Source organism: Eutrigla gurnardus (assembly GCF_963514095.1).
Source record: "Eutrigla gurnardus genome assembly, chromosome: 2".
Taxonomy (NCBI): Eukaryota; Metazoa; Chordata; class Actinopteri; order Perciformes; family Triglidae; genus Eutrigla; species Eutrigla gurnardus.
Window position 1 is genome coordinate 16,163,728 of NC_139916.1, and position 23,795 is coordinate 16,187,522.

Below are 23,795 nucleotides of genomic sequence, written 5' to 3' on the forward strand. Positions count from 1 at the left end.
TTTTGCTCTCACATATCTTGTGATGTGAAACACTGAACAGATTGTAGTTTAAGACAAAATTCTTAAATTTACTTCAGATGTTAGAAGTTGGCAGCCTTATTCACGTCTTTCTTCTTTTTTTCTTATTGAGCAAGTTAACAGTTTGTATAACCGGGAGCTAATTTCTGTCTTTCTTTCCCCCTCTCCCTCATATTTGTCTTTCTCCATTGGCCTCTTTTTGTTTAGTGATGGAATCCACAGTTGTGAGTACGTCCACTCTGGCCCCTGAGGAGTTTGATAGGAACGTGCCGCGGATCTGCGGCGTTTGTGGTGACAAAGCCACCGGCTTCCACTTCAACGCCATGACCTGCGAGGGCTGCAAGGGGTTTTTCAGGTACACAAATGCACATGTGAATTCACAGTTCGGCTGTAAAACCAACACAAAACAACATTCAATGTACACACACACACACACACACACACACACACACACAAACTCAGTAGGCCTTGGTAGCAACACAATTGCTTATGTCACCCTGATGAATAAAAAGAGATGCTTATCGACGCACATGTTATTGACACATGTACACAATCACTGGTCTGAACTTGCATATATAATAGCCACCCACACGGGAAACAGATACACATTAAATGTAATTACCACCCACAGTTACATAAGAACACACACAGAATCACTGACAACATCCGAGGTCACGCTAATGCCCAGCAGCAGGTAGAGAATACAAATGAGCTCTGTCCTATAGTTAATGCCTCGGCTGCTGACTGCTCATCGATGCACACGTGAGTTTCCAATGTAACTAAAGACACAACTAAAGCAAGTCTTGGTTGTGTGAGCTTGTCTGCATTTGATGTATCCGTCCGTTTACGTCTTTTCCGTTCTGCAGCGTTGGTGTTTAAAGGGAGAAGATGAAAAAGAAGGATGTTTAATATTCTCCTTCCTAGTCTCTCAGCTGGCCCTCGTTTGAACTCTCTACTAGCATGCATATTTGTGGACTTTTGCTCACATCTGTGTATAAATGATCATGCATACTGTCCGTCACTGACTAAATCACAATGCTTTGCGTCACTGTTTGGCAAGAGTCTTTTTTTACCCCAGGATTCCTTGGCACTCGTCCATATTTATGCTGTTTCGCTCACACAGTGAAATTCATGTTCAGACAAACACATAGCCATAACTAAATTCACAATAACTTCAGTGAATGTGTTTCATTTTACTTTTGTGTGTTTTATAAAATGATGCTATTTGTGTGTGTATTTTAATAGACTGTAAAATGTACACAATTTATTTAGGCGCAGTATGAAGCGCAAGGCCGCCTTCACGTGTCCTTTTAACGGCAGTTGCACCATCACCAAGGACAACAGACGCCACTGCCAGGCATGCCGGCTCAAGCGCTGTGTGGACATTGGCATGATGAAAGAGTGTAAGTATGACAGGTCACCCATATGTCTTCAGGATAGTACTCTAACGTTACACCATGTGATTTACCACACGTAATTATGGAGGGAGTAATTTTTTTTAAATTATTTTAACTGTTTTTGTGGTTGCTTGACACTGTTGAATGTGGACCAAAACTGTATCCTGGACTCATCCGAGACCACCGTCTCACAAAGACGAATTAAACATTAATATAACCTACTTTTGTGGTTGTTACTCTTTTTTTAAATTTTTTTATTTACACAACTGCTGTTTGCAGTCTTGGGGACCTACTGTCCCTCTTGTATATATTATGTAATATTTGGACTGAGGTCAAGTTTCTCTGGGTCTTTGCCCTGATGAGAGTGTTGACATGTTCTGTTTGAACTAGTGGAGCCTCCCCACATTGTATAGTGTAAGTATACTCCATCTGAAGTTCAAACACCTGCTGTTATGTACAATCTAGCAAGGCCTCTTCTTTCCACACAATTGTTTATTTTTATGGTCTGTAAATAGAAAGTACCTTTTTTTTCTTGTTTTCTCCTGATATATCCGGATATTGTCCCTGAGCCTCTTTTTAACCAAAGGCCTCTCGCTTCCAGCTTAATGTTCTTTCCCCCTGAGTGTTTCTGGGAACCCCGAGGGCGATGGCACAAACACGGCTATTTACTGTATGCAAAGAAGAGTCGGTGGCATTGCTGTTGCAAAAAAACAGCAGCATGTTGTTGAGGCCAAGCTCTCTCTCTCTCCCTCGCTCTGTTTCTGTGAGCTAATTCAGTGGTTAGAACAACAAGGAGTGAAACGAACAAAGACAATGCATTCACTTGTTCTTTGCAGCAGGAGTCTCCATATGGACCGGTTCCCTCCCATGCTCTTCCTCTAGAGAATAACAACTCCCCCACCCCTCTGCCGCCCCAACGCTGCATAGACATAGGTGTCATCAAAACGTAGAACTCAATTAGATACTGAAACCATCGGCCAATTTTGATGATACACCTGTATTCTGGTTCCTCTTATAGTAGCAGCATCCAACATTTAGAGGCTTAATTGAGCACCAAACAACTTTCTTCTATGCAAAGATATAGTAGAGTGATGTGTACCTGAGCAGAGAATGAAGTCACTCTCTCACTGTGTTGTTATCCAAGCTCTTCATGGCTTTGTTGATAAAGCTGAGCTGGCTGCGCATGCATGTTTGTATGTGAGCACGCCCCACGGGCTCGCTCATCGCTGTAGGCCTGCACTGCTTTCATACAGCAGTCACAGCGTCGTCACAGTGTAGCACCCGCCCTCGGGTTCCCCCTCAGGTAAACACAGTTAGCTCTGTCAGCGCGTTTGCCGCAGTTCGTACTGTTTGTGCGGTTGGAACTGTTCGCGAGTCAATAACATCTTATGAGAGTCAAAAAAGAATCTAGCACCTATACACTCATTCTTCGCCACTCATTGTCCTGCCATCACCTCAGCTGTTGTATGCCTATGTAAAAACTGCATTTTTTTTAATGAGTGCATGTGTATAATGCTAACACTCCTGCTCCCTCTTTGTGTCTTCATACTTGTACCTGAAGTCATCCTGACAGACGAGGAAGTGCAGAGGAAGAAGGACCTGATTCAACGGAGGAAGGATGAGGAAGCGCAGCGTGAAGCGGAGAAGGAGGCGCGCCGCCCCCGGCTCAGTGACGAACAGAGTCAGGTCATTGCCACGCTGGTGGAGGCGCACCACAAAACATACGACGACTCCTACTCTGACTTCTGCCGCTTCAGGGTTTGTGTCTTGATACAGTTATCCTCATCATCATATCGACATATCACATTTTGCTGCCAGATTTATTTCAATTCACAAATCTCATGGAGCTACAAACAGAATAGAAAAACAGCTGACATGTTATGACCGTGTAAAGATTGTCGAATAGTTCCAGCTCTGTTCGACTGGCAGTTTATCACCTACAGAGAGATCTTTACATTACCTGGATTAACCAAAACACAGTACTCACATTTCAGTGTTGTTGATTTTTCACGTCAGGATTTCTTTTGGCTTCCTGTCAACAACAGCCATGTTTTGTATTGTTTTACACACAAATCTCATACCCAGAGGTCCATTTCTCCTCCGAAACACCTCTATCCTTTCAGACATCTGACCTGTAGGGGTGTTGTCCATTGTGTATCAGATTTCCATGCCCACAAAATACAAATACAGCCATACTCATGTCCAGTAATTGGATCCTATTTGTTCAGTGTATATGTAACAAAATCATTTATAAGTATTGCATATATGGATTTTTGAGCGAGACAGAATTATGGTGGAAGATTTTTTTTAAATATTCCAAAATTTGCTAACTACACTTATTTAAGAATCCTTCAATATCTTTTATGTGTCCTTTCCTGTTGCCTAGCCTCCTGTGCGTGAGGGCCCAGTGACGCGTAGCGCCAGTAGAGCTGCCTCTCTCCACTCTCTGTCTGATGCCTCCTCTGACTCCTTCAGTCACTCTCCAGGTAAGATACACACATTATTACTTCACTGAAAAACAAGTGAAACAGTGAATGTCTAGGGTTACAATGAAATGTGTGTCATGTACAAGTACCATTTTGTAGGAATCGTCTAGAAACAAATCATACATTGAAACAAGGAAGTATAAGATAAGCGTAATCTCACTGTGATAAACAACTTTATTAAAGAAAACCAACTTAATTGGAAGTGGAACAATTCAGACATGTTTTAAGAATATATTCTCCGAAGTGTTAATAATTGGCTCGGCTGTTTGCATGTTGCTGTACGTAATCTGTTAAGCTGCTTTACTGAGAATCCAGTGGAAATTCTATGAATAACCTCTCGCCTCCTCCCCCCAGACACTTGACTCCTACTAGTAAACATCAGCTCATTAATACATCTGGGTCCCGTGGCCCACCACAAGCAACCAGCAGAGACAAATGACTCAAAACAACACCAGCATGCTCTACAGGCTCTCATCTTTCATCTCTCTAACCTGACCGTATCATTTCAGATGATCAACAGGCCCTCTTTGTTTCACCGTTTATCTTAGTCCTCTTAGCAGAGACCGTCTATTCTACATGGAATAGTGTGACATTGTCATGCTTTTTGACTTTTTTTTCTCTTCTTGCCTCCTCTCTTCTCTGTTGGTTTCTTTTCGCTCACTGCAGAGTCCGTTGACACCAAAATGAACTTCAACAACCTGCTGATGATGTACCATGAGCAGGGCAGCAGCCCTGACTCCAGTGAGGAGGAGGGCTCCAGCTTCTCCATGCTGCCCCACCTGGCTGACCTGGTGTCCTATAGCATCCAGAAGGTCATCGGTTTCGCCAAGATGATCCCCGGGTTCAGGTGTGTGTGTAGAACATAATTCCATCTGTCTGCCAGTGTTGCCATTCTGCATTAGTTGTTAACGACTGATGTTAGCCAGAGAAGAAAACATTCCTTATCTCTGGAATTTGACGAGCACATTTCGAAACGCAATCTTTCTCTTGACGGGCTGGCAAAAATGATTGTCTTTCATTCAGAATGCCCAGCATAAGATGACAAGAAAGCAAGTTAGTTAGTAGAAATAATTATTTTGTAATAATGACATGCTAATTGCTAATTGGGTCTTGGAATGAACTGGTTTGCATACCACTGTGTGATAGAGATGGAGGAGACGGTGCAGCTTTGCTGTATTTAATTTGCAGAGGACTTTATGATCTGATTTTAGAACAGACTGGCTCCATTAAACAAATGTTGACGAGTGGAAACATGAAACAAAGATGTTCAGACAGAACTAAAAAAGACAGCTGTGACCAGAGACATTATGTTTTCGTGTTTGTCCGTTTGTCTCTCAGTATTATTCTTGTGAACGCGATATCTCAAGAACGCCAAGTATTCAAAAACAAGTCATGTCAAGTTATGCAACTCAAATAAATGCGGAGTGATTCGATACCTCCGACTTATAGCTTGTATATCATTTTACATCAACTAGGCATTTTCAAAGGAAATCTATTTATTCTCCTCTTTTGAGACTGTTTTACAGTGGTGTACACACAAAATCCGCACATACAGGAGGCACGTGACTGTTAAAATGTCTTATTTCTCGTAAAACACAATGCAAAGGCAGAGTGATTTGTATCTGCAACTCTAATTTACAACTAGTATACCTTCATTTTTCAATAAACACAAATAGTTGTCCATCCCGTCTGTCCTCTGAATCAGCAGCTGAGCTGTCAGTACCTTCTCTACAGTGTTTGATTTTGTCTCTGAGCCTCCACAAGTCGATGGTTAGTTGCTGCTCTGTGCACACAAGAGGACACCACAGGCTCTATTTCAGTGAACTCTGCTGCATGACCAGATCAGTCGAGCGGGCCCTGCCCAGTTCATCGGGACCATGCCAAACACACTTTTGGTAATATGGTAGCTAGAAGCGGTGTGAGAAGATATAAGCGATTGGCAGTTCCTGATGCTATGAACTTTAAAAACAATGTGGTGATTTTTTTTTAAAGTCAAATCAATAATCGTGGTCTATGATTAAGGAATCGGCATACTTGCTAACATATATACATCATAACCTAAATGATGCTGATTAATCACTCAAGGTCACTCAAAAACCTGACAATCCTGACCTGAAGGGCCTTTCTTCTAATTGGTAGCCAGCATCAGACAGTTATGTGCACATCAATCGTATAGTTTTGATATAATTAGACACAGTTTGAATGAACAGGCACATTTGAGACACGCACATTGAAAGCATTTCACACATTTCCACGAAAAATTGTAAACCGTTCCAAACTTCTCATTCTGCTTCATAACTCTCAGAACCGTTCTTTTTGATCACACCTGGACAGAAGCCACGGAAAGTACTAAAAAGGCGTTTGGCATGCTCCTGATGCACTGGGCAGGGCGCACTTGACTGCGATCTGCCACTGGTTTCACGGGAATAGTCTGTGGTGTCCTCTTGTGCGCACAGAGCGGAAACATAACCATCGATTTGAGGAGTTATAGACAAAAAAACAAACTCTCTGTCAGAGAAAGTACTGACGGCTCAGCTGCTGATTCTGATGATCAAACATAATTTGTTGTAATATTAATTAATAAAGATATGGCAGCTGTTTACTCCAAACATTATGTGCATGCACGTAAGCTGTTGCATCTACGTATATTTATACAGTTGTTTTTCTCTGCGTCATCCATAAATGTTGCAGTACCACCACCACCTACTGGAGAGCGCTGGATCTTTCCTTTACTTGAATTTTGTGATTTTTATTTTTTCATGAAAACCACCTCAAAAAGATCCACAGGAATTTGTTCAGATTCACAAACCCTTCAAAATGTTAGGTTTACGATTTAAAAATAAATGATGGTGAGGAAGTTTTAGTGAAAATATCACATAAAAGTATGTTAATTGAATAATGTGGATGTAGGAATTGTGAATTAGAGGCCCAGATTCAGAATAACAGATAAAAGTCACTGTGCTTGTGTGTTGTGTTTTAGGGAGAGTTTATGAAACACAGCATGAGAAAACCGTTTCAATCATCATATTATTTTAATTCATATTCATAATTATAAATTAGAGGCACAGATATGGATACAGATTTACAGATACAAATCACTCTTACTTGTGCATTGTGGTTTTAAAGTTACATAACTTACTTCAAATGTCCACCTGGACTTGAGGATGAACTAACTCAATAATACATATGACAATTATGACAATTTAACCATAGTCTAATAGCATAAAACATTTTGGACAGGCATGGATATAAACTGTAACTGGACTGGTTGGAGGAGGCATGCAACCATGAGGCTGTAATTCTAGTTTATTTGCATGTCTCTGAGTGACTCTTTACCTAAATTTTCATTGAAGACTTTGTACACCTACTTGTTTTTCTGCCTGATTAGTCGATACTGTGCCACAGCGATGGTTGTGGTCTAAAGGCCACAGATCACTGATGGACTGTATATTACGGATAGCTGACACATTATGGAAAATATTTTTATGTTGGGCTGTTCCTTAACTGGATGAGGTTATACATTTGCCATGGTCGTGTTGGTAGTGTGATGTTCAGCTCTTTAAGTATGTTAGTCGGTGATTGTATAACCTTTTTAGAGGAAAACACACTTCTAGTTCTGAGGAGTCAACTTTCTGTCTTTCAATCATCCTGTCTATCTAGACATTCTTTTAAGACGTGTGATAGACTCATTTCAAGGACTGTCTTTTGTTATAATGGCACATGGTCGATTCTTAAGCGTGATGAAGGAGAATGTGATAATCCTAACCTTGAAAAGTGAATTGAATGAGTGAATAGAATAGAATAAACCTGTGGAAGACAGGCATTATTTGTGACTGTAAAGGCAACGTTAGAATGGCTGGCCAAGGCCTTTTTCATTGTTTCTTCCCCACCTTCTGCACATGGCAACTGCTGCCTTTCAGCGTGGCTCTGTGTGTTGACAGGGACAGTGTCGCTGTCTCTGGGTCACCCCAAAGTCGAGGCTAAAAACCTGCCAGGGCCTGTATTTCCTGAAAGTTGTTGTTCCCACTGGCAGCGAGTGATGGACGTGGTCGGATTACCTTTGGAATGTTTGTCCACTTATGATCTGCTCCCTAAGCTCTGAAAAACATCCCAGACCTCCCCTGAAGATCTGCAGGTTTCAGCTCATGCCTCCTGCAAAAACACTGTGTAAAACAGATAACAGTACTAGATGCTGGATTTTACTGTGACAGTAATGACGCTTAAAAAAATGTTTTATTAATTTTTTTATCAAGTGACTTTTCCATGCGCAGGGACCCATCACAACAAGAGGAAGCACACAGAAATATTTTGAATGTTTTTATCTTCTTGCACACCATATATCTGATACATTTTGAAGGCTGTCTGACCCTGAACCTGTAGTCAATAAACCATTGATAAGCAAAATCCTTTGAAATGAATTATACAACTGACATATTCCAGACATAAACACGCAGAATGGGAAGGTACATGTTTGAATTAGGATTGGGGGGGGGGGGGGTCTACCCTTCTGAATCCATCCACAATCTCCAAAATTTATTGCATTGTGTGCGTTCATGAGCATCTGTAAAATATTGGACATTCACAATATGTGTATGTTTTATCTAATTAAAGTATAGGATAAAGGGAAGAGCGTTCAGGTTTTAGTGTCAGAGGTTACCGTGATGTTTCCCATCCTTTCATTAAATGTTTCATGATGCTCCTCTCGCATAACATTTAGTAATTGTGATCACAAGAATTGAAATCAGCACTGATTTCCACCCCTAGTTTGAATTGTACTTGTTGTTTACATCTACAAGAGCAGCGAAACTTTTTGTTAATACGTTACTTGTTGTGATTTACTAACTTGATGTCTTTCCTTGCAGGGAGCTGACTGCAGAGGACCAGATTGCCCTGCTCAAGTCCAGCGCTATTGAGGTGATCATGCTGCGCTCAAATCAGAGCTTCAACCTGGAGGACATGTCCTGGAGCTGTGGTGGGCCTGACTTTAAATACCAGGTCAGCGATGTCACCAAAGGTCAGTGTAAACTCTGCCACGTGTCTGACTGCTATGAAGACGAGCTACATTTCACGACTATGCTTAATGTTTGCTCATCAAGTCATTTTGCTCAGCTGATGGCCAAATAAAGAAAGCCCATGTAATACTTTTACACTTCTATTCAGGCCTTTAAAGAAGAAGTCCAGCCTTAAGATAGTGTTGCATGATAGTGTGCAGAAAAGGGTTACACACAGGTGTACACACCCACAGGAAATGGAGGGTAATGCACGTTTTTCTACAAAACCAGTCTTACATATCCACAGAGGCCTCTGTGGGTAAGTCTTTCATTTGCCTTTCAAACAAGACCCCTCTCTCTGGGATCAACCAAAGAATGTCACTCCTGACCTGCTCACCACACAAAGCATCCTCTGTCTGGACCGGGAGAAGCAGCTCTGGTGTGCTCTTCTTAAAATATCACCGAATAGTTTGCATGAACATGACTAGAATGCAGGTGCGTTTTCCCATGATGTAATAATTATGTTTTTAATAAAAGTTAAACTCTCTTAAACATGGGATTCCAAATTAATTTGGCCTCTTGTTGGCCAATTGTAGTTGCTATACTAATCAAAGTGACACTTTTCAATTCTTCAATTTGTTTAGTAAACACATTTTTCTACATTTTTTAAAACTTTTTAGAAACCAAATGTTTAAAATGTCTTTCAAGACTCAAGTCTTTCACTTGAGTATTTTTCAACCTGGACCCTATTTTCCCCATGTGTTTTGTGTCTAAATGACTAATGACTAACTAAGGGAATTACTTTTTTTGAAAATTGGTCCACTATTAAGGGATAACACTAAACAGCAGCCGCTGAATGAGCTGCAAGGCAAATTGCGCAGCAACAATTTAACGTTTCACAAAAAATGCTTGTTTTCTCCACTGACGGGCTCGTATTGTTTTTATACTGGTAACATTATGGAACAGAGGTTTTTCTTTCTTGAGAAGTCTTGTTCTGAAATCTGAATATAATGCAGGTACAGCTCCTATTCTTACAGCATTCTGTTCCCCTTTCTCGCTCTTTCTCGCTCTTTCCTCATCCATTCTTATACTTCTAGGAGCTCTTCATATGTATACCTAAAGTTACGCTGTCTGTAGTCGAGCACAACCTATTTGTCAGACTCAAAACATGGGAAAAGAGTCCACTTTGAAAAATACCATAGACTCCCCTCACATATTGCGCAATTGTACAATAAATAGAAAAAATCTAAGTAATAATTCAGTTAGAGTAAATGTATTAATACAGGCCCAATTTAGGTTCAATACACAGCGCCACCCATAAAATGAGGAAATGTAGGTACAGTCGAGATAATCAATGACCGTTCTTAATTAGTATTTGTATGGCTTCTCATTTATGCATCCAAATAACAATAACAACCTGACAAACTGCAGCTACAGGAATCCAAACATTGCTTATGAAAGAAGTCCTCCGCTAGAAGTGAAAACAAACCTGAGAACATACGGTATGCAAGAAATAAAATCCTCATCAGAGATGATTCCAACAGACAAAATGAAATATGAATGTGCAAGTGGGATGGTAGCATTCCCTAGAGGGCCTTTCTTCTCTGATATCGTATGGAGCTGAATGTATGTGCTGCACAGACCGTAATGTTGTTTTGCATCCTCTGTAGCGGGCCACACGCTGGAGCTGCTGGAGCCTTTGGTAAAGTTCCAGGTGGGCTTGAAGAAGCTCAACCTGCAGGAGGAGGAACATGTGCTGCTGATGGCCATCTGCTTGCTTTCTCCAGGTGTGTGTGTGTGTGTGTGTGTGTGTGTGTTGTTCTGTGATCTTGTTTGCTTCTTTCTCTCCAATAGAGAATATATTCATTATAGCTTACATTTTTGATTCAGGATTATTTGAGGTAGTCTTTCCATTTGTCAGTCAACATAAATCACATTGAGGTGCTGGTCTGAGCTACATGAAGGGTTTCGTGAGCATTAGACTTCAACATGCATTTGTATGTATGGTATACATTTACAGAAGATGCAAATCATATATTATACATGTATAGTTATGCAAGCAAGCATGTAACATAGTCGATATTTGCATTCCTGTGTGTATATGAGGCACCTCATTAATAATTAGATGTGCTCTCCCTGATCTAAAATTAGCAAGCCATCTGACCAGAACGGAAGAAAAACAAACACAAAGATAATGCAATTTTATGTTAGTTGAAGATTGTATAAACAAGAAACACAAACATTGTAATCGTCATTGTTTTCCAATAACAGTTAATTTATGTTGCTTTTTAGCTTTTTTAACGAGCATCAATATCTCTCCTCTCCCCTCTCTTGCAGACCGCCCAGGTGTCCAGGATCACACACGGATCGAAGCCCTCCAGGACCGCCTGTCAGAGACCCTGCAGGCCTACATCCAGCTTCACCACCCAGGAGGGCGGCTGCTGTATGCCAAGATGATCCAGAAGCTGGCCGACCTGCGCAGCCTCAACGAGGAGCACTCCAAGCAGTACCGCTCACTCTCCTTCCAGCCAGAGCACAGCATGCAGCTCACTCCGCTGGTGTTGGAGGTGTTTGGCAGCGAAGTCTCCTAGAGCGTCTGAACCTGGACAGGAAGCTGGTGACGAGACCCCCTAGGAATAAAAATAGAGACAGGGAGCTGAGGATGTGCTGGATGGCCTCAAAGGAGGTGGGGATTATGAAGCTAGTGGAAGGTGTGTGTGTGCGTGCGTGTGTGTGTGTGTGTGTGTGTGTGAGTGGGTGCGTGCGTGTGTGTGCGTGCGTGGGTGCGTGCATGTGTGTGTGTGTCGTCTTAGCATAAAGACCAAGGTTGTATGGAGAGCAGCAGATGTTAGGAGGTGTAGTAGAGAAGGAGACTTATAAAACAAATACATACATACATACAAACAACTTCTGCCTATATACAGGGTTTTTGTCTGTATTTTAATCAAAAAACTGCTGCTTCAAATGCCTGGACATTTTGTGTACATGACATGCACACATCAACACAACAAGCATACTCAGTTATTCATTTAGCCATTCAGTTGAGCTACCTCTTTGTTTTACATCACTTATGTGAAACAGTAACTTTTACACAGAACAGTTTAGATTCAGTACGGATGACATTTCAGTTGATCAGTGCAAAAGCAGTGCCTGCACATTACTTTTGAGTTTTTGATGTTTCAAACTTTTGTTTTGTTTTTTCCATCTGCTTCTCTCCAAGGCATGTACTGTATATGACTGTGTCTACACTTCAAACACATGCCTTTTTAGCCTTTCACCAAAGGTATGGTCTACTACTTTCTCAAAAAGCTTCCAGTACCTAAAAATATCCTTGCTGCTTCATGGCTCGTTTCACGAACGCAGCCACTCGACATGCATGCAAGTCTGACTAGCCTCACAGCCTACGAAGGAAACTGTCATTATTGAGGTTTATACTGCAGAGTACAGAACATAGTCTGTAATTTAGAGAGGTTTCGTCAGGACTTTGGGATGCTGGTTTTGGGGTGAGAATTAGCCACTAAATGTGTTAGCTACTTTTACACTGCTAACTGTCAATCAAACCAAGCCTCTATAACGGCTTGTTATTCTCTTTTGAAATTGTTTTCCATTACTCTTCTCTTTGTTTAATTGTTTGTTTCCCTGTAAATAGTTAATTACTACCACATGTATCCTAAGCACTGTTATACCGCCTTTTACTCATGTATTGATGTACACAATATCTATATTATCACAGATTTTAAAGGGCTAAGATGCCAAATCGAACTGGAATAGTAAATCAAGGCCAACGCAAAGGGCCTGTCTTGTTAATATATAGCTGCATACCGTACTTGGAATTGGCATACATACTGATGTAATTGCAATGGATGTTTTCATTTCACCGTTAAAAACAATTCCATGAATTGTTCCTCCTTAGTATACAGTGAGCTCAGTGGGTGGAGAGCTTGGAAAGCTGCTTTAGACCTCAGATATCAAACCCCCTTCATTTCTGACCAGGAAGTGGATTTTCTAGCATGTTGGAGGGCCTTGTTGAGGTGGTGATGTGCACCTCAACACCCAGGACCTCCCGTTTTGATGATATATGCTGCGCAGCCCTCTAGTGGCTGCATTGTGTAAATACCAGATGTGTGTGAATGTGTATGTGTATTATATATATATACACACACAAACACACACACACATTCATACATATACGGGCGTGTGTCCGCCGCTGTACATAGGGCTATATAGATATTTCTCAAGGCTAACTTTTTTTTTTTTTTTTTTTTTTTCAGAAATATATATGCAAATACGATATTGACCCTTTTTTTCGTTTTTATTTCATTATCACTATGTTCTGAGACACTATGCTCTTTTGTTTTGACTTTGATCATGTTTCTTTTTGGTAAGAATGCGTTAGAAATGGCAACAGGGATTTGCGTGTGTATTTGACTCAGTCAAATTCTTTTTTTGCTTAAGGGTGGGTTAATGTATTTGCCTAATTTCCAAGGTTAATTTTCAGAAAGAGGACAAGCTAAACATACCGTGCTGCTCTCTAATATAAGCCATATAGATCACTAAGCTAGTTATACACCCGATACATTACAGTGCATCGTAATGATGACTCCAGAGCCTTGGATATCCTCATTATATAATATTCTAAACTCGTATGCTATTTATCCAGTGCTCTTGAAGATAAGCTTGTATATGATGGGAACTCATATGCCTTCTCTCTGCTGTTAAAATGCTGTCAGTCATCTTTGGCTTGTGCTTCATCCGACAGCATCTAATGGCTTATAAACCAAACTGCCAGGAGAATTTAAATGCTTAGGTTTAGAGGCCAGTAATGTATGGCTTGCTGCATGTGGGATAATGGTAAAATTATAAAAGATGACATGTTTTCTTTTTTTATATCAAGATAATTCCCCAAAGAAGTGTTCCGTCAAGTTCAGATGATTTTACGAAAGCATCTTGACGAGTCTCTAAAAAAAAAAAATGTGTTTTGTCTTCTTTTTTTGCTGTGCGACAAAAGACATAATTTGAAGCGGTTCTTGTGACTGGCCTCCTGCGTCAGGCCCGAGAGCAGACGAGGATTACTCTGTAATCTTAGAGGAAGGTGGTCGGAGAGATGTGTGTTCGTTGTTGAGCTGGATGTGTCCTCACAACTGCCTTGTGAGAAGTTGTGACAGTTGTTCAGCCCATATGAGGAGTTTTTTTTTTTTCAACCATAGGGGATGTCAAGTCCATTCTCTGTCACTGTGGCTTTTTATTTTTTTTCCCCATCAGTCACTGTGACACTCTGCAAGCTGACAATTGGAGCTGGACACAGATGTGGAAGCAGAAATAGTCAAATAGTTATTGGATGTTTGCATATTCATGTAATCGTAATGCTACATATAATTCCATGTGGTCCACAAATCTCCCTACCTTGATTGAACTTTAAGGAGTTGAGGATGTAGTGTCTTTAGGCAGTACCACTCATAGTACGTCAGTTTGATGAGGGGTATGATGTGCTTGGTTACTGAACACTGACTTTTGAAAGTTTTTGAAAAGTCTCCACGTTGATTTTCTCTGAATACATACTTCTGTATGTAGGTATGGGTTTGATTTTAGTGATATATTGTTTTTTGGATAGAGATGCAGTGTTGATTTGTGTATGTTTAACACAGTGGGAGTTTTGGCGAACATTGCAAGTGCCACAGGGCGAGTTCCCTCCACGCATGAACAGGGTAAAAGGGGGTGTTGCTCTTGGGGGCTTTGAAAACCGAACAGGAAGAGTCTGGTGGATGTATCGTATGGCCACAAATTGAACGAGTAGATTTCGGTCAGAACGGCATGACACCGGGGAATTCCTGCTTGGGGCTTTATCGTAAGAAGGGAACCCCCCCTTTACCCTTATTGTGACTTAAATCTGTGACTAAATGTTGTTTTTGGGACCTTTCTTCTCCATTCAAACTTCACAACCTGCAAATACAGTTGGATGTAAATATGGTGCATCCCCAGAGTTTTCTGTTAGGTTTCACCATGGTAGGCTGCCCAACATCCTTTTAACTCAGCATGACAGTTGTTGAAATACTGGAATTTGAAAACCATTTGTCAATGGGAATCGACCACAAATTAGATGGGTCCATCTTAGAGGAGATTGGCAACATAACACAGTAACAATGCCTGTAGTATACAACTCATGGTACACTATCACCAGCAAGCTTTACAGTTTATCATGTTAGTAGACATCTTCAAGTTTTTGTATAACTGTTGCCATTACAAGTCCTGTCTTTAAAAAGGCATGACAGTATTCATAGAAAACAGTTGGCCATCTCCCATGCAAAGACGTCTTTTGTTTTTAGTTTTTCTTCTTTTTTTGTTCCTCCCATTAGGACAGGGATTGTAATGGAATCAATTTAATTTAGTTCTTACAAAAAGAAGTGTCCACAATGGATGTACACCATAATCTACCTAAAAAAAACTACCTCTTTTAGCTCAGATTTTGCTTTAGCATTAAGCATTTGCCTCTGTTTTTACTTTTGTAATATTTGTATTCATGTTGGTATTTATTGCTGTCTAATGAGTCATACTTCAATGATTACCTCAGAGATATCTCACAGATTTGGGAGAGTCCAGCTAATGAAGTCATAGTTCTTGTTTTGTTTTTTTGTACAGTTTTTTTTTTTTTCTTCTCGGACTTAGCGTTGCCTTTTTTTCTTTCTTTTTTTTACGCACAAAATACCGGGAGTGTTTTTAATATAGTGCCTGCACTCTGACCAACAGGGCTCAGACTGGGCTAGGGTGAGGCTGTATTTACTCCATGAAAGACATCTTTCTCTGCCCTTTGGGTATCTTGATAATTCCCAGTTACCAATGTAATTAATTTGGTTGCCATGTTGCTGATATCTACTTTACATCTTCATAGTTCTTAAGGGCAAACTTAAGAGGTCAACTTTGTGGAGTGAATGCAGCTGTAAAGAATGGAAAAACCCTGAAAGACTTTGTGGCAGTAGTTGAAGCGGGAGGTGTTTGTGCTCCACTTGGTACTGTTAGCATGGTCTTTGCTCTGTAGTATGCCATCCTTATTTGCCCCTCGTTTCCCCCGTCCCCTCTCCGTGACTGCTCCCACACCTTTATCGTCCCCTGCCGATGTTTGGTCTAGCAAAGGGGAATTAGGAGAAGTGAAATCCTCAATATCCATGCAATGCTGCTTTTATCTGGAGCATCACCAAGTTGCATGTTATTAACCACATAATGCAGGCGTCGTCCTGCATCGCCCCCAAGCCCACCCCACCAAAGGCACAACAAGCCTCATTGGGAGATTGTGTTTTTTGAAACGCATGCAACTAAATGGTGCGTTCTATCATATTAACGGAGCAACTACTCACTTTGGTGAATTGAAACCAAGATTATTATATATTCATGTCAAACTGCTTCAGGTAAACACTGAATGAAATAAGATAATTTTTTATTGATCAGTGAATACTGAGGAACAATGTCGCCATGGTCACATCTATCCTGAGCTGTGTGCCATATTACCTTTTAAATGCAGGGAGGTTGTTAATGAAGCTGGCTTCAGATGTTCCCCAGCTTAATTTGAATGAGAAGGTTGCCTGAGTGTGAGATTGGCCTCTTACTTAGTACTTAGTCAGCCATGTGTATTGATCTTCTATAAGAAGTAAATTTGAATTTGGCATTGAATTCGCACCCTGCATTGTCAACCCAAATCATGCCACTTTCTTTAAATGCCTGAACCAACAAAAAGCACTTAATGTAATGTTTGTAACACATGCATACTGATAAATCTATTAGCCATAAACTGCCTGTGTAGGTCAGCATGATATGGCTCCAATTATCAAAAGAAATGTTAAGTCACCTAAATTCTATTGTAATTGCAATTTATCTTTTGTCTTGTTTTCTTTATTCTTTTTTTTTTTTTTCAAAGATCTTCTTTTTCTATTATAAATTGGTGTTCATGTAATGTTATTTTTGTCAGATGTTTTGCAAATCAAAAATAAACAGTTGTACATAGCAGTGGGCTTCTGTTTGATTTGTTTGATCTTTTCATGTATGCCGTTTGACACTTGAATGCACCTTATGGACATTGCCGATCATTGCTGCTTATTGTCTTTCAACAGCTATTTTGAAACGACTGAATATTGTTAGAAGTCCAAGTACACTCATGATACAAGTCACAAGGGATTCATGATGATGTCTGCAAAATCAGCAGACTGGGTGAAGCTTTCTGAAAATGTGTGCACTCGTTGTCAAAGCAACTCCATTTAAGACCAACTACAACTTCTTTCATCCCAAATAAATATATGATGGCCTTGATTAACATATTTTATTTTAATATTATCATGCAATCAATTGACCACCAGAGGGCACTGTCTCTCATTACATATGCCTGTACATCCCCTGTTGACCCAATGACCTCTCCGATTCAACACTCACAACAGCCAGTTAACAGTTAAGATCATTTAGTTCATACTGGATAAGCTCACCACAAAGTTGTGGTGTGTCTGTAGGGAAGCACAACTGCCGATGAACACACAGCAGCAGGCTTTTACGAAGATATATATGACATGTGTACAATATGTCGGAAGAGATTTCAGCTCACCTCAGCTCACACGTTCACGCATGGAGCAAGATTGCACGAGTGGCGATGCGCAGGAGGCACAAATAAAAGGTTATCAGAGAAATCCAGTCATTGCGTGACAGTTAATTGTCAGTCCTGGTACGAAGCAGAGGCACTTATTTTGCCTGCTGATAAGGTTGCGCCCGTGCGGTCTGCTGAGCCGTTGCGTCTGTGCACGAGGTTAGATGAAGGCAAAGAGGCTCTGGTTGCGGCAAAAGGGGGGATGTATTTAATTTCATGGGGGTCTTTAAGCTGCATCAATCAATATTTAATATACCGAACCAAAAACAAAGTCTCCCCTCAGCTCTATAGAGCAGGTTCGCTAACACGTGGGCCACTTCTTGTTCTTGTTCGATAAATATGTCACTTAAGAATCTGATTCCTTTTTCCTCTGACCTACGGTTACTTTCTACACAATGTGACAAAAGGTGTGACTAAAACATAATACACCTCCTATTTATAAACGGGGCATTCAGTGATCAGGGTCGCACCAGGACACTTTCTTGGAATGGCGCTTTATGACTTTGTTAAGTTTTTGGGCGAGGCCGAGTCCTGTCTTGAGCGCCAGATAAAAACGTGCCCATGAGTGTAGTAGGGTGGTCCTCGAGTGGATTTATTTATACATTTTAACGGTTGGTATCCTCATATTATCGGAACGATTCTGCAGCACTGAACACAGCAAAATGATACTTAAGCAAAAGTAGTAATACCACCGTGTAATATCAATCAAACGCAATCAAACAATGATTAGCATCAAATGTACTAAAGGTAAGAGTACTAATTATGCAGAAAGACCCATTTCAGCATCATATATATATTATAATTATTGATGCACTAGTGTGTTCATCACTTTAATGTCACAGCTGGTAACGGTGGAGCTCATTATAATCCCTCTATATACTGCTGGGAAGCTTATCCGATAATAATAATATATATTATTTGTTATTTGATTCATATTTTGGCTCGTAGGTGTGAATGTGATCATGAATGGTTGTCTGAATGGCGTCCTGTCCAGGGTGAACCCTGCCTTCACCCAATGACAGCTGGGATCAGCTCCAGCCCCCCCGCGACCCTGAATACAGGATAAGCGGTAGACAATGGATGGATGGATGGATTAATATTTTTTACTAATAATAGTAATAGTGTGAATCTGCAAAGTAAAGAAGTGGAGTAAAAATGTCAAAACGTACAAAATAAAGGGAAGTAGCCCATAAAGTAACATAAAAGTATGTTACATTCCACCAAATGCTGCGGCCTCTGAATGAAATGTAACTGTACAGAATGCCCCTGGCATAATAAGGAGTGTTTTATTTTTGCGCCCCAGCTTGGGGTATGTCTGTTCAGTTGGCACATAGCCGCCTGCAGGGGGATGTCAGTTGTGACTCCAGCAATAACAAGGGCGTGTTGTTTTCTGTGTGCATATCTCTTGTACGTCTGTGTGAGAGACAGAGATGGGGAGAGAGTTCTATTTCAAACCAAACAGTCAGTCACAATGAGAAGACAAAGCAAAAGGGGCGATGCAGCCGGGTCAGTAATGTGAAGCTCATGCTATCCATTGAATGTCTCCGTGTGTGTGTGTGTGTGAGCCAACAGGGCGAAAGAGAGAGGACCCTTTCCCCCCTCTGTTCTGTTGATTCTGGGCCCACTTATCTAGATTGGATGTTGGATGCCCTTTATGCAAGTCATCCCAATATCATTAGGGTTAAACCCACCATGTGGTTTTCCGCTCAGAATGTGAGGAACGCATGCGTGGCCCACGGATTTTTCTCGACTCTTACACCCGCCATGGGGCAAAATAACATTCTCCGCTCTCACGGAGCTGAAGGTGGAGACAGAGAGAAAATACATACATACAGAACGTCAATAAATCTGTGTTTTTAGGACAGATTCTCAGATGTAGCTCTCAGGAGGGATAACTCACTCCCTGTCTGCTAACGTGCAAGGATTGACTCATTGGAGGGGCCCCTGTGTGAATAATCGTATTGTTTGTTATTATAAAGCTTGGTGATTCACGTGGAAAAGGAGGAATATATTTTTAAAAGAAAAAACATTCTTTCTGCGATGAAAGTTAAACATCTTGGCTTTTTAAAATGTCTGTTGTTCTTGTGCCCTTCTTACTTTCCAGACAAAAGGAAGAGGGCAGTGTGTGTGTGTGTGTGTGTGTGTGTGTGTGTGTGTGTGTGTGTGTGTGTGTGTGTGTGTGTGTGGGAAGGAAGTGTTCTCCTTGGAAAATAATGGTTGCAAACTCACATTCACAGCCAAACATTTCCTCCGTGTGTTTTCCAGTGCCCTATATTTATACTCTGGGTGCAGAACACACACACACACACACACACACACACACACACACACACACACACACACACACACACACACACACCAGGCACACTGTTTATTCACTTTCTAGTCACTTCAGTCATGTGGTTCCTATAACGGCCCTGATTTCATTAGACATGGAGTTTAAGTGGAAAGTTGGAAGAATTGCTGATTTATTTCGAAGGTGAGCTCAATAAATATAGATTTAGCTTAAATAGCAGTTTTCGTTCATTGAGATATTTAAAGGTTATATAAATACGTGTGTGTGTGTGTGTGTGTGTGTGTGTGTGTGTGTGTGTGTGTGTGTGTGTCTCAAGTCACACATTTTTGATTTGAATGACAAACTGTGCCCAGAACGCACAACCCCTCCAAAGCACACAGTTTTTGCTTTTTAACTCTTTACTATCTTTTTAATCATTAAAAATACATAAATAATGATAATACATAATGGCTGGAAAAGGGATCTACCCTTATCAGAATAACATCAATGACCTGATTTACATTTCTGAGGTGTACGTAAGTAAAATCCTACATGTGAGAAAAACAGCTTGACAGTGACGCACTGAGAGGTTTCAGCTGATTTTCTCACGACTTAAGCGTGTATGGACATGGCTGGACAAACTCAGCTATCTTCTCAGTATCTTCTGCAATTCAAGGTGCTCATGGTTGAAAATAGTCTTGTCGTGCCAAAATGTTTTGTTACTTAGTCTGAAAACCAGAGCAAGATCGCACCTATTTGATGTTTAGAAGAGGAGCGAAAGTTTTCAGTGTCGAATTATGAAACCGAGAGGAAGATTCAGTTGCATCGTTTGCAGATTCACATGCTTTCCACTGCTGACTTCCCACATGATATATAGAGTAAAGATACACTTGATAAAATAGATAGTAAGTGTATGAAGCTGGTCGGATGTTTTACAATGAACCCCTGTGTAAACTGTACACAAGAATGAACCTCTCAGTTTATTCTTTGTCTGCATCCATCACATAGCCGGGTCATAAAAAGCTGCAAGTGTAAAGATAGATGATGTTATATGTAGTATATTTGGGGCTGTGTACATAAAATGTACTTGTCTTGACTTGATCACTGTTCACATTATATGCTGTGTACACTTTTAGCTGCAAAGTGGCATGACAGGCCCGAGGGACGGCTTTGTCAGTCTACAGCTAAAATATTGTTATTGGAAGGACGAAGAAAAACGTTTTCAACACCTACTTCGACAACATACTTCTTACTTTCCAGGTAAAAGGAAGATGGCAGGTTCTGTGTGTGTGTGTGTGTGTGTGTGTGTGTGTGTGTGTGTGTGTGTGTGAGAATATGATCATAAATGTCACTGTGTGGCCCTAGCACCGAGTGTCTCTGTGGTTTCCTGAACATTTAACATCTGTAGAGGACAGAAAAGTTGCATTAAAGTGCACTGAGGTGTGACTGTGTCCGCTCTGGATGGGCCGTGCAAACCAGGTCACACATAAAGTTTGTTTCATGGTGGTTGTGTGCATCTGTGAGGTGGATTTCAGGTGAGCATCTCTTGAAAGTGTGAGCGCAGTGAGGCATTTTCTCAGAAAAACCACAGAGAGTGTTTCTGATCACAGCTGGAGGCAGGGGGACACCTGCCAACCTGTCGAATCAGCCCTGTGGTCACCCTGGCCTACATACAGGGAGACAGAGAGACGGCAGAGAGACAACACCGATCATACTCACTGCATATCACGCCATGGTGTCTCCTATTGTACAACCATCCCGGGATTGCGGAACTAGAGAGAACGTGATGTGTAACGCGACGCGTCTCACCTCTGTGACGGTTCCCGTCTCTGTACCTTTAACATGAACGCCGTTGCAGAAAAAAGGAGTGATCATTCTGCAAAGAAAAGGCAAAGTGTAAAAGGGGCAGGATGTCAATAAATTATTGACTTTAAAATTTAGTAGTGTTGACAAAATGTGATTGGTTCATTTTTATTTTAAAAAATACATTCTAGCTCTAGTTCAATCTTCAAATATTTGTAGTAATGTTCTGTCTTTACACCAGTTTGTCTAAGACGATATAAGTTTACACATTTGATTTCTTGGCAAAAAAAAGTCAACAACTTCAGTGCACACTTTAAAGTTATTGATTTGAAAAAGTGTGAGAAAAGACTCAACTCAAGTACTAAGGTGACAAAACAAACACAACACAACACATGTGGTTGAAGTGTTAGTGTGTGTGTGTGTGTGTGTGTGTGTATTGTGGTGAGAGGGGCGGGGGGCACACAGGTGCATTGTGACATGTAGCCCCTGCACAACTCAATCTCTCACACACACACACACACACACACACAGACACACACACACACACACACACACAGTAGATGCTGCGATAAGCGTCACCTACAACCACGGCAGCGTGGTATTTTCGGTGCAGACACAAGGGGATTTCACGAGAACTGAAGCCTCAAAGATAAAGAGTCTCTAAACAAAGTGCGTAAGTGGTGAACAGGTGCGTTTAGAGCTGGAATCAAACATTTCTGGAGCAACACAACACAAATACATGTTGAATAATGTCCAAATGTGTGCAAAATACTACTGTGTGTGTTTGCATGCGTGAGTCTCTGTGTGCATGCATGATTGTGCTTCTACATTACATGTGCGGTCTTCCTCTGTATTTCATGATCGTTTGTGGTTTTTGCCGTGATGTTTTGTAAAAAAAGGAAAGTTATGCTATTTCCCCTCCCCTCGCTCCTCTGAACAACAATGTAGACTGTCTTCTGTACAATGGGAGTGGCACAGTAAACCACATGCAGATGCTTTCTGGTATAAAAATACCGACAGTGACAAAGACACAGAAACACAATGTACAGATGTTTAAGTTGGCCAGGTCTCTCCACAGCTCATAAAAGTGCCGGGGTGTAAATTCACGTGGATGAGAAACGTGAAATAAACACAGAAATCAAGCCATTTTTTTTTATTTCATTTTTTCATGGCCCAACATTCACATATAAAGATGTAGCATTGAGCCAAATCTCACACGCACACACACACATGGGATCTGCAGTTTTTCGTCCTTGCATTGGTCTAATTCATTCAGCCTCAAGTTCCCAAGGCCTTTTCATTATAGAGAGCCCACTTAATCGGAGGCACATCTACCCAACGGTGGAGCGTTTCTGCAACAGCTGAGCGAAACATCTGCTGGCCTCTCTGTCCCAGGAAGGACGTTCTGGGCTTGATTTAGACCAATGTTTGACATGTACCGATAAATGTGTTGATTCAACTTCCAGAAAAGTCCACCCTCTCCGCATACTCTAACTATCAAGTCAGTTGGTTTCTCCCCCACACTTTTTTCATCATCCCTTCTGCGGCTGTACCTCACCCCTCTTCTATGAATTAACCCCCCACCGCCACCACCACCACCACCCCCTTCCCACTCTATACAGCTGTTCTCTTGCCTCATGTTGCACATTCTTTCATTCTTTGGGGCTCTGACTGTCAGGGACGCATTACTCTCCTTCCTGCTGTGTGTGTGTGTGTGTGCAATGTACCAATTTGAGACGGATCTAGAGGCTGAAAGACAGAGTACAGCTGCATGGACTAGACCCCCCTCACATACACAAATACACACTCACACACGCACACTCCCCCAGCTGTTTGCCTCTCGCCAATTACTGCGGTCCCTGCTTGTCCCGTCCCCTCCGTTCCCCCACTGTGGTCCCAAAAGCACCTTCCCACTCCAGCTATTTTTAGCTTGGGAAACGAGGGGAGGGGGGGGGCTCCTTCACGGCCTAATCAAGGCATCCACCATGCAACCACTGCCTTCATACTTCCAGCGCTCAACCTCCCCCTCCTTTGTTTCCACCTCTTCAGACTTCCCTCTCCATCCTCCACGTCTTTTGGCCACAGGCTCGGTTAATATACTTGGGAATGCTAAACAAAGGAAAAGTGCAACACAGAAACAAGCACTGACCCGACAAACAGCAAAGCAATTAGCCGGTGTTTGGTCTGCTGGAACAACCGTGACCC

The 23,795-nt window shown here is 41.3% G+C and overlaps 1 protein-coding gene across 2 annotated transcripts in view; it reads left to right on the forward strand.

The window, feature by feature from the left end:
• The window catches only part of LOC311027918 (vitamin D3 receptor B), a 29,659-nt gene extending 12,775 nt beyond the window's left edge, over window positions 1-16,884 (forward strand). Inside the window, exons 3-11 of one of the 2 annotated variants that reach the window (XR_014598653.1) lie at window positions 226-373; window positions 1,291-1,421; window positions 2,977-3,173; window positions 3,802-3,901; window positions 4,568-4,748; window positions 8,764-8,915; window positions 10,563-10,679; window positions 11,230-11,578; window positions 12,113-16,884. Coding sequence is in view for 1 of the 2 variants with exons in the window: in XM_084032139.1 (XP_083888265.1) it covers window positions 228-373; window positions 1,291-1,421; window positions 2,977-3,173; window positions 3,802-3,901; window positions 4,568-4,748; window positions 8,764-8,915; window positions 10,563-10,679; window positions 11,230-11,483 (1,278 nt within the window). In the remaining variant the exon portion in view is untranslated. Of the gene's footprint in view, window positions 1-225; window positions 374-1,290; window positions 1,422-2,976; window positions 3,174-3,801; window positions 3,902-4,567; window positions 4,749-8,763; window positions 8,916-10,562; window positions 10,680-11,229 lie in introns of both variants that reach the window. The other variant, XM_084032139.1, reaches the window with a different exon arrangement.
• The last annotated feature ends 6,911 nt before the right edge of the window (window positions 16,885-23,795 follow it).